The 12,017-nt window shown below is 40.7% G+C and overlaps 1 protein-coding gene and 1 pseudogene across 1 annotated transcript in view; one reads left to right on the plus strand and one right to left on the minus strand.

Moving 5' to 3' along the window:
- LOC138006314 (dynein axonemal assembly factor 9-like) overlaps nucleotides 1-12,017 on the minus strand; it is a 67,841-nt gene that overhangs the window by 12,149 nt on the left and 43,675 nt on the right. Inside the window, exons 29-31 of the mRNA XM_068852566.1 lie at nucleotides 11,808-11,860; nucleotides 11,349-11,451; nucleotides 10,820-10,945 (exon numbers count right to left, since the gene is read on the minus strand). Of these exons, the coding sequence (XP_068708667.1) occupies nucleotides 10,820-10,945; nucleotides 11,349-11,451; nucleotides 11,808-11,860 (282 nt within the window). The remainder of the gene's footprint in view (nucleotides 1-10,819; nucleotides 10,946-11,348; nucleotides 11,452-11,807; nucleotides 11,861-12,017) is intronic.
- Nucleotides 6,336-7,501, plus strand: LOC138008456 (tetratricopeptide repeat protein 28-like; annotated as a pseudogene).

Consider the following 12,017-nt stretch of genomic DNA (forward strand, 5'->3'; position numbering starts at 1 on the left):
TCGCCGTTACCACTGTTTCGTGCTCTAATGACTGTTTTAAATAGCGGCTACAGCAATCGAGCAAGGAACGTCAAAGAATCAGCAACTTAAAATCAATGGTCAAATTTTCGATTTTGCCTGAGCAAGTCATTTACAAATCCTTGGTTGTTATTTTTGTGAACTGACCACGATAATTCAGTTGTGACCGTCTTACAATACTGCTACATCATTATCATCATCACCATAGATTGTAAATATCATAATATCTATTATTTGCTCTTTAGTTTTATGAAATGACCGCGATCATTCAGTTGTGGACAACGCACGGAAACCTTTTAACATTGCTAAATCATCTCCTTATCAATCATCAGTGTCACAATTCGTCGCATTTACTGAAGGACACCTACGTTGACCTTATCCATTTCATTTGAAGACGGAGTTATAGTGGGCGGGATAGTTCCATAAAGCAAAATTGGTAAGTAGTTTCGCTTTCTGAATAATGATGTTATTGGGTTAAGCTCATTTTTAAGAAGGTTAGCAAATTTTCGAAACGAGTGAAAAAAATTATTTTAATTTGTAATCATCTGTTGTTTTTGATCCGTGCATCTCGAAACTTTCCCCGACTCATTGCCCACACAGTGGGTAAAGTAGGTGCCTCTATTTCTTAGTTTAGGGTGAGGTTACGAGTACATTTAGAGTAAATACTCTTAAAATAAGTTTGATTACATCGTGTGAAACAGTTGAAAGGCTCACTCATAGTTTGATAGTGGATCTTATCTTAATCTGTCAGATAGAACTCACACACCGACTCACTAAGGGTTAACATTATTTTCAAGCAGACGAGATCTGGCTCCATAGGGAAATCTCTTCTGACGTCATTGTTCACATCTCGTCTAGTCAGCATACGACTTTGTTTCTCTAAAGCCTGGCATTCACTAGCGTCGCAAGCACAAGCGCATGCAAAAGCACAAGCATAAGTACGTTAAACATAGTGAAAACAAATGTCGACAAAAGCATCAAAATCAGCCATGGCATTTGCCATTTTGTTCAAATGTTCAGACGCGGGGAATCTGGAATGAGCGCTTTAATTGGCCAGATGAAGCAAATTTCACACGACGCAAGCGAACGCAAGTATAAGCGCAAGCACAAGGAAAAGGAAACACTTTGATCCTTGTGCTTGTCAACCGCGTTTTCAAGGTGAAATAAGCGCTCTTATGCTTGCGCATGTGCTTGCGTTGCTAGTAAAAACCAGGCTTAAAGGGGCTAGGTCACGCTATTTTAGGTAATTTTGTTTCATTTTGTTAATTATTAGCTCTAAACGTCAAATTGGCAAAGCAAGAGTCTTTCATTTGCAAAATCACGGCCACATAACTGAGAATGATTTTCCAGCTTTGTAAATGACATTTTGATATAGATTGATATAAATTTGAAAACAGGCGGGCCGACGTTTTTCAAATTTACCCATATTCAATCCACTTCAATCCTCTCCAGTTTTGTCCATCCATGTCTCTTCTTGGCTTGCCTGTGTTTTGTTAGAGTTCTTCTATAGTTTTGGGCAGTTATTTTGATATTTTAGTTAATTCTATGATCATTCGATCAGTGCTGAAATTGCCTACACTTGCGTGACCTAGCCCCTTTAAGCTAAAGCTAACATCGAAGTTTTACTTCAACAGTTGCAGAGGATTCTGGGACTCCAACCCATGACCGTGCGTTTGCGAAGGAGTCTTGCAATGCACAAGCTGAAACTTTAAGCCTTTACGTTTTCATAATCGAAATATTAACCATCAATCACTGACAATAATTGGGTGGCAAAAGCGCTAATGAGCCCCTATCATCCTTTGTAAAATTTTAAATTCTTAAAAGATCATCTGGTGTACCGGGCGTAAACACGAAAATGCACGTAAAAGGCACGTGCGGATGATTTGTCAATCAAACGTGGACGCATATTGGTAATTTGTGTAATGAACTGCTGACTTGGTGTATTTTTCGTCTACAATATTGATGTCCCCATCGAAAGCAAACATGTTTGACGATTCTTACCTCAAAATTTCACTTTTTATCTCCCGGCCAAGACGCGCAAAGTTATCAAGACTAGCTACAATAGACCTTTTTACCGATACGGCGGCCATTTCGATTTATATTGTTTCGAATAGCTATTATGGGATGCCCAGGGGGCAAATACATATTAATTTGCCCCCTGAGCATCCCATAATGTCTTTCGAAACAATAGAAATCAAAATGGCCGCCGTATCTTCAAAAAGGTCTATTTGGATTCACGACTGCTTTGCAATGCAAATTGTTTTTGAAAACAGGAACGCAAAACATCTTGTGACGTAAGATCGAGAATATACCTATGCCTCTGACATCACGGTCGTGGGTCCAAATTACTTCTAGTTCTGCCGAGTTTACGTGGCTTGAGCGGAACAAAAAAAGCGAAATTGTGGGTACCAATGGTGACATCTGTTTGCTTTGGAAGGGGAGATTTATATTAGGAATGACATTTATTTGAGTTGAGGTTTTTTTAAAAGCTAGGACCCAATCTGTGATTTAGCAGCCATTACTGCCGCAGCAGTCCTGCGGATGTCAATTTCCATGTGTGTAAAGTGAGTCATCCGGATTTTAATGAATCAGGGAGCTTTAGATCTCAGATACCACGCAGTTCCTTAGCGCCCCTAATTTCACTGGAGCAATATTGGATGCAGCTTTACTGTGTTTTCGATTAGGCGTCAATGGTTCCGTTGTATATTTTCCGAACCAATTGTTCTCTAAGCCAATCACGAGAGCCGTTGTAATAGCTGCATCCTTACCCTAAGATTTCGCCTATAAATCCTACACCAAATATATACAACTGTTTCATTCGTCAAGTCCTTTCACGGGAACACATGAGCCCAACATATTGACCTGCTCCCAACTGAGTGGCTTCAAAGACCGAATGCAAAATGGCGGCCAAAAATGTATTCTTTTGTTTTTGTGCTAATAGGCCAGTTTCGTATTCTAACGGTTGGACTGGATCTAGCATGAAATGGAGGCTAATGCGGGCAAATTAATTTGCATTTGAAAAGATTTGCCCGCATTAGCCTCCGTTTCATGGTAGATCCAGTACAGTCGTGAGAATTCGAAAATGGTCTATTGGACTGACTAGCCTCGCTCTCAAGCAAGATTTCGTTTGCATTTTGTCCATGCAAACGAGTCAAGTGAGTCTAGCATTGCACGGGCATCACAGAGGCCACGGGTTCGAGTCCTGTTGAAGCCGCCTGAATTTCTCAGGTGTCTATAACAGACAGTTCAGTGCGAGGATTATTTCTCTCTTTCGTCCGTAGCCTGCACTTCAAATCCAAACGTTTCTTTCAAAGAGAATACTATCGAACGATATGCATTTCAATGATCGAAACAATAGTGCACCTTTTCTTTTTCAGGATGGCAAAGACCCTTTTCCAACATCGATTAGTGCACATGAAGGAAATGGGATACAATTTGGAATAAGCAGCTTATAGAAAGACCCAGCGGACAAGTCAATACAACTTTCACTGGGAATTTTTTGAGCAACGGAGGTTACCGGGAAGCGAGTTGTTCACCCTCAAACCTTACAACTTTTTTACACTACCATCGTTGTATTTTCAAGTGTCTTTACTGCTATAGAAGGCTTTCAATTGTCGCCGGTCGCTGGCTCAAAAAGCCTTTGCTTGGACCGCCTTAAATTTCAGAGCCACACTAGAGTAACGAAAACGTGACTTTTAATCTTTTTTCTTACAGATACATCCTCATTTTAACCAAAGACTATCTCACTTCGCCGCTTCTGACCGTCAGTTACTGAAAAATGGTGGATATAGAGACAGAAGTTGTAAGGCAGTGTCTGACAAAGCTAAGCATTGCAAGAAATGAAAGAGATAGAGAAGGGCAGGGGAACGCTTTCCTTAATCTGGGCAACGCCTATTACAAACTAGCTAATTTTAACGAGGCCATTAGAAGCCTCGAAGAGGCAATAAGCATTTTTAAGGAAACAGGGAACAGGACTGAGGAAGGAAACGCTTACTGCAATCTGGGAAATGCTTATAGGAATACGGGTAAGATAAGACGAGCCATAGAATGCCATGAAAAATTCCTTAGCATTGCAAAGGAAATGGGAGACAAGGATGGAGAGGGAGATGCCTACGGCAACTTAGGGAATGCTTACAACAATCTGGGCAATTTGAAACAAGCATTAGAGTACCACACAAGATGCCTTAGCATTGCTCAAGAGTTAAGAAACAGGGTAAAGGAGGGTACGGCTTTTTGCAATTTGGGCAATGCTCATAGCGATACTGGTAATTTAGAGCAAGCCATAGAGTACTACAAGAAATGTGTTAGTTTTGCTAGAGAAGAAGGGGATAGGGATGCCGAGGGAATCGCCTATGGCAATCTTGGTAATGCTTATCACAGATTGGGCAACGTTAAACTAGGTATGGAGTACCAAATGCAACAACTTAGTATTGCAAAAGAAGTGGGAGACAGAACAGAGGAGGCAACGGCTTTCTTTAATCTAGGCAATGCATACCACCAACTAGCTGATTTTGAGCAGGCCATTACAAATCACAGAGAGGCGCAGCGTATTTTCAAGGAGACAGGGGACAGGACTCGGGAGGGAAACGCCATTTGCAATCTAGGCAATGATTATAAAAGAACCGGCAAGTTTAAGCCAGCCATGGAATGTTACAACCATTTTCTCAGTATTACTAAAGCAATGGGAAGTAGGGCTAAAGAATTGCTAAAGAATTGGGGGACAGAGTTGGTGAGGGAGGAGCATATAACAATCTGGGAAACAGCTATGCGAGTATGGGGGATTTCCAGAAAGCCATAGAGTATCACGAGCAATCTCTTATTGTTTCAAAAATATTTAGGAGACAGAGCTAGCGAGGGTAGCGCCTACGCCAATCTGGGCAATGCTTACTGCAATATGGGGGATTTTGAACAAGCCATAGAGTTCCACAATCAACATCTTGGTATTGCTAAAGAAGTAGGGGACAGAGCTGGGGAGGGTAGAGCCTTTTCCAATCTGGGCATCGCTTTTCAAAGGATGGGTAATTTTAAAAAAGCTTTAGACTACCACAGAAAATGTCTTAGTGTCTCAAAAGAAGTAGAGAATAGGACTGGTGATGGTAATGAATATGGGAATATAGGCTGTGTCTATCAGGGCATGGGTGATTTTACACAAGCCACACAAAACCACGAACAACATCTCACTATTGCTAAAGAAGTAGGAGACAGAGCAGGGGAGGGTAGGGCCTATAACAATCTGGGTAATGCTTATCAAAGTCTGGGTAGATTCAGACAAGCCCTGGAGTACCACACACAAGCTCTTAGGATTGTTAAGGAGCTAGGAGATAAGGCTGGTGAGGGAAAAGCATATGGCAATCTTGGTATTTTTTATTATCAGCTGGGTAATTTTACAAAGGCCATAGAGTACCACAAACAAGCTTTAAGCATTGTTAAGCAAGTTGGGGACAGGGCAGGGTTGGGAAAAATATACGGTAATCTGGGTAATTCTCTTCTCCGTATTGGCAATTTCAAACAAGCCATCGAGTACCACAAAAAGCGACTTTGTATTGCTAAGGAAGTAAAGGACCAGGCTGGGGTTGGAGCAGCCTACTGCGGTCTGGGCAATGCTTATCTAAGTCTAGGAAATTTGAAAGAAGCCATTGAGTATCACAAACAACATCTTAGCATTGCTATAGAGTTAGAGAAAAGAGATGCGGAGGGACAAGCGTATTGCAATTTGAGCAATACCTATTACCTTAAAAATGATCTTGAGAAAGCTATGAAATACAGCAAAAAATACCAAAGTATTTGCACGGAAATAGGGAACCCAGTAGGAGAGGGGTGGGCAATGTGGTTGCTTGGTCTAGGAAACGAATTGTCAGGTTCCTTGGGCGAAGCAATTAACGATTATCGTCCAAGCCTGAAACTTTTTGATGAGACTAGACGTCTTCTTTAGTCAGAGGATGCACTGAAAATAAGCTTTCGTGACAATTATCATACTGTACACACTGCCCTGTGGCGAACACTCTTGAAGAATGGAAAGAAAGATGAGGCTTTGTATGCAGCTGAGCAAGGACGAGCACAAGCTTTGAGGGATATTTTATGGCCAAGAGGCTCTAACATCCTATTCAGATAGTCCAAAGGACACCATCTCTGCTTCATTAATAAATCTACCCTCACAAACAGTTTTTACAGCACTTGATGAGAAGGCAATAAACTTTTGGGTACTGAGAAAAGGGAGAGTGGTCCACTTTTGTCAAAAAGAAATTGATTATCCGTTGTTAGAGAATAGTTTAAAAGAGATTGGTGGTGGGATTGGTGTCAGATGCGAGAATCGCACAATGGATAAAGTGTGTAGTGACCTTTCTTGCAGCAGAAAACCTATTGAGAAAAACATTCAGTCTAACAACTCCTCCTCCATTTGCAGCCCTTGTATGAAGTTTTAATTAGTCCCATTGCAGATTTGCTTCAAGGCGAGGAATTGATCGTTGTTCCTGATGGACCATTTTGCTTGGCTCCTTATTCTGCACTGAGTGAATCCATAAGGATTCGCACCATTCCGTCGCTGACTGCTTTTAACATGATCACCAGTGCACCCAATGACCTCCATAGTCAGAGCGGAGCACTGCTTGTGGGCGATCCTTGGTTGAGAGAGGTTACCAATGAGGATGGAGACCCCATTTTTCAGCAGCTACCATATGCTCGAGAAGAAGTGGAGATGATAGGAAAACTTCTGCACACCACGCCTCTCACTGAAAGAAAAGCAACAAAAGCTGAGGTGCTACGTAGAATGAAGTCACTTGCTTTAGTTCATATCGCAGCTCACGGTTGCCAAGAAAATGGAGAAATTGCTTTGGCCCCAAATCCTGAACGCACATCTCACATCCCCAAAAAGGAAGATTTCATACTGACAATGTCTGATGTAAAAAAAAAATCGTCTTCGAGCAAGGCTGGTTGTGCTGAGTTGCTGTCACAGTGGGCAGGGAGAGGTGAAATCTGAAGGTGCGGTGGGAATAGCTAGGGCCTTCCTGAGTGCTGGTGCAAGGTCTGTTTTGGTTTCGCTCTGGGCAATCGATGACAAGGCAACCTTGCTGTTTATGAAAAGCTTCTATCAAGTCCTGGCAACTAGAAAAAGTGCCAGTGTAGCTCTTCAACACGCCATGAAATCTCTTCGAGAGTCAAAGCAGTACTATGCCCCAAAGCACTGGGCCCCATTTTTGCTGATTGGCGATGATGTTACATTTGACTTTGGAGAAGAGAAAGTCAAAGGGAATGTTAAGTGTTGTTTATTGCTTGATATGGCTCTAAATAGGCTAAAGAGAGATTTACAATTTCTCTCTGTTGCCTCAGTTGATACAGATGGATATGAGCATTCATACCTGTGACACATTACTGGTTAGAGCGTGCCACAGACATATATCCCATCCAGGGACAAGCCCATTTAAAAAGGCGAGCGAATACCTGATCCAGCTCAACAGAGCTTTAGCAAGAACAGCGTTTCTGAGCTTTAAGCAGATCTACAGCCCGTAGATCCAAGCACCAATATACAGAAAGACTGTGTTTCACATTTAAAAGGCGAATGATCAGGATCACTAAGGTTAATCAAAGATTGTACTTCATGTAAGTGTCAAGGAGTGGTCCCTTTGCGCTATGCCTTTAACACTGACCCCTTAGAGTGAGACTTTATAGATTTTACTCTGTGTAATGCCAGCCGATTTAATACTCGTCAAAGGGAGGCAAATCAGGAGTCAATGGGCTAAAGAGTGGTGCTCCATTACTAGATAATTGACACAGAAAATTTGTTGCATCAGCTGAGTTTCAAAAAGTGTAGACCACCACCAAAGCGGAGGGTGAAAGTGAGGGTGAGAGCAGATGGTGACATACAAAGCGGAGAGTGAAAGTGCAAGTTGCAGGTTGGGTTGCAGGTCATTGTTTTACCATGACTGAAACAACCCAAACCTTTACAAAAATGCTAACCTAATGGTAGCATTAGTAAAGGTTTGGGCTGTTTCAGCTATGGTGAAACTATGACCTGCAACCCAAACCCGCAACCTGCAGTTTACACCATCTGCATACAAAGCTGATAGTTTAGGCAATAGCCCTTTGTCGCAGTGAACTGATTCACTTTCTGGGAAATACGTTCCTCTTGTCAATCTAAGTAGCCAAACAACACAAACTAATTGTGCTCTCTTAAGGTGCCAAACCAGTGCACGTGTTTTAAGTATGTTTTTTTTTGTTTGTCTGTTTGGTCTTTACAGAAACAGCAAGATGACGCAAGAAGACCAGTAATCTTATGCATAAAGTCAGTTTGGAATACTTGGATTATTTTAACCACTGATAGAATGTAGTTGTTTTAAAATATTCAGATGCTACAGGGGGTCTCAACTGTGAAACATAATATCATAAAAAGAGCCCTAGACTTTTTCTTTTCTGATGGTAAACTATACCTTACAACTCAAGTTATACTCTGGTGGTCAATCATGACGTCAAATCGCAACAAAAAGTGGACAGTTTTTGCCTTTATTTTATTGATTTATCGGGACATTACATAGCTGGTTTCATTATTCAAGTATTTTTCAATGCAAACATCGGCTTAAATGTATAACACAAGCCCAATCATTGTAAAAGTAAAAAAATGTGGTAAAGTCAGCAAATAATATGTACTTATTATATGACTAGCTCCGTGAGCGGGCAAGATGAACCAAATCGCGCGCTCTGATTGGCTACCCGAGCGGGCAAGATGGAGCGATACTGCCCGCTCGAGATTTCTCGCTTGGTCTCGCAAGATCAAAGATCATTTTTTGGTGTTTTAAGTCATATAATAAATCCTTTATTGACCAAACTTGTTTGGTCAAGATGGCTGGATATTGGCCTCGTTCTTTTTTTGCGTGTTTATTGACCTCGACTTCGTCTCGGTCCATAAAAACGCAAAAAAAGAACTTGGCCAATATCCAGCCATCTTGACCTCACGCTTGGTCAATAACCCATACTTATTGACTGAGTGGGAGGGCCGGACGGGAAAATGTTTGGCCCGAGGTCATGGCATATGGACTGAGCGCAGCAAGGTCCGTGCGCCATGACCGAGGGCCAAATAATTCCCTCTCTGTCCCGACCTAAACTCAGTCAATAAGCATTTTATCATATGGGCTCTTTAAAACCATTCATAAGCACCCAGAAGAATGGACAAAGTAAGTAAAAAACTTGCATAGAAAATTTATCTAATATGTTGTTTGCATTCGCTTTTCTGGCTGTAAATAACTTGGATGTTTAATAGCGACAAAATACTCTAAAACTGCATCGCACGGAGCAGTACGTGTTCCTAGCAGGGACGCACGGCTTTTCCAGCCCTACTCGCGCTAATGCATACAGCCCTCATACTGGGATTTTCCCAATAGTTTTACAATGAAAGCGCGTGCAGGGCCGTACGGGCTATAAGGGGGATAGCAAATACTGTGTACATAAAGTTTACTTTAATTCAAATGCCGATAAAATTAAGAAGTAATGCAAACGTTTAAGCAAATAAAATGAACAAGACAAAAGTTCATTTCAACATTTTATTGTCTTGGAGTCTTAAATAATAATCATAATAATAATGAACTTCATTTTAGTGTCAACTGTATTTAGCACTGGGAACTAATTGGATACACTGTACAGGAATCAAATTAAATTCATTCAACTCATGCACAGGAAATCGTACGTTGGTTTTGGAGAAGAGAGGAAAAACCTCTCAGCGCAGAGATGAGAACCAACAAATTCCACCCAAATGTGACAACAACTCTGGGAATCAAACCCACGCAACAATGGTGGGAAGTACGTGCTCTCACCACAGTGCCATCCCTGCCTCTCACGCTGACATTCATAGGGTGTGATGTTAAAAAAAAAAAAGAAAAGACAGAGAACTGGAATGGCCGCTTGATCACAATAATGGGTCATTTCCATGCTTCTAACTCTCATGATTTGCTACACCCCTCCTCTTGTCATAGTATTGAAACCACTTTTTCAGCAGCCCTTGATACAAGAGCTCTTGGTGACCAGTTTCTGCAACGGTTTAGCTTGAAGACACCAGCTTAGTGGATACACTAAGACGTTTGAATATCTAGATGAAGTGTTACATTGTGTCATTTAATTAGAAGTACATGGAAAAATTCTAAGGCAGCACCAGATAGCACTTAATTGTCATTTAACTACATGAACAACTTACTGCTAGTGAAGCAAGTGGGGTATGCAGCACAAAACATCTAACCTGGTGTTCAAAGGTTTTGCGGCAATTCAGCCTGATACATACAAAACCCATACCTTTCCAAGTAGGAAGAAAAGTCAAAGGCATAGAGAGGAAAATGTAGACAAACTAGGAATGGCTTCAGGACAAAGAATGTCCTAGGAGAGGCTATGCCTGAGCCTTTACAATAGTCACTTTAAATATCATAGAAGTTACGAAACATGAAGTAAAAAGTAAAAGTATCACTGTGCTTTACTTTAATTCCCCAAAATCATGCTTCAGTCTTGGATCCAGGAAAACGTAACTGTCATTCAAGAAGTTAAATGTTAACAGCCCTACACTGTAAGTAGTTCCAAGAGCATGCTTTGCTAGAAAGATGAAATATATTCACTTTCTAAACTGTTGGTGGCTTTAAAAAGCCCTAAAGCTTGTGAGCCTGTCTATGGAAATAAACAATGATTAATGGCCAACATTGCTAATACACTCTGTTGAAACAATGCAGTTGGCTACAGGCAGTTGGCTATTAACAAAGCACTCTTTCCCAAGCTTAAAACCCTAACCTACAATAAAACAAAGCCAAAAATAAAATAAAACTCAAACTCAAACCGGTTTTCCATAAAGCTGTTAAGTGGGTCCACGCAACAAGTCACTGCCCCTATCCTCAAACACTTGGCAACCTCACCATCAGGATGCATCTTTATCGCTTGAACAACGTCAATCACATCAGTGAACCTTGTGACAAGACAAAAATTTACTGTACATCAGTCTCTAGCAAACAAAAGCCACCAACAGTTTAGAAAGTGAATATATTTCATCTTTCTAGCAAAGCATGCTCTTGGAACTCCTTACAGTGTAGGGCTGTTAACATTTAACTCTTAGAATGACAGTTACGTTTTCCTGGATCCAAGCTTGCGTGCATAATCATAATATTTACGTGTAAAATTTAGCAGGGGAAGGGAGACTGAAGCATGATTTTGAGGAATTAAAGTAAAGCAGTAAGGGGCAAAAACAAAATTAGAATAGTATGACTTTTAGTACACTTAACTTGGTAGTCTCTTTGGGAATCTATAATGCAATAAGGTGAAATAAGCTATCGTGAAAGTTGCCAAATTAGACACAAAAATTCCAACCTTACCCTGGAGTCACAACAATGACTCGTAGCCTTTTCCCACTGGCTGATAATCTGGTGTGAAGACGTCGCTGGCTTGAAAAAATTGAGGCAAGAGAATCTTGCAAAACTACAATCGAACAACAAAAAGAAACTAGTAATCAGCCTACGTTCCTAACATACCAATAGGAGGAAAGGGGAGGGGCAAGAAATGAAGCATGATCTTTCATTCCACTTCCCTTGGAACACTTTTGCTTTCGTTCAGTTCATTATTTTTGTTTTACAAAATAGCCAACAACAGGCATTTCAACAAGTCCATCTTGTACCTCTTTAAGAAACTCTGACAATCTAGCTGTACTATAGGGTAAGTAACATGTCCCATTACAAGAATTCCATTGAGTTAATGTTTGACTTTGTTAATTTACAATTTAAACAGTGCTACAGAAGAAGTAGAAGCAGTTGCAAAATTTAAAAGGAAATGAATACCTTTAGGATCAAAAGGATCTGAACTGTTCTCAGGTCTCTGCACTATTAGCCATCTTAAAATGAGAAGTACAATTCCACTTAGCCTTTTTCCTTGTTGTCAAAAGGAATTTGACAATAATGTTGTAATTATTATTGCTTAAGACCACTTTACACTACTGGAGACAGAAATATAAACACCAGCACAGAGACAAACATAATAGCTGGTTTTTC

This window comes from Montipora foliosa, chromosome 6, assembly GCF_036669935.1.
Source record: "Montipora foliosa isolate CH-2021 chromosome 6, ASM3666993v2, whole genome shotgun sequence".
NCBI lineage: Eukaryota > Metazoa > Cnidaria > Anthozoa > Scleractinia > Acroporidae > Montipora > Montipora foliosa.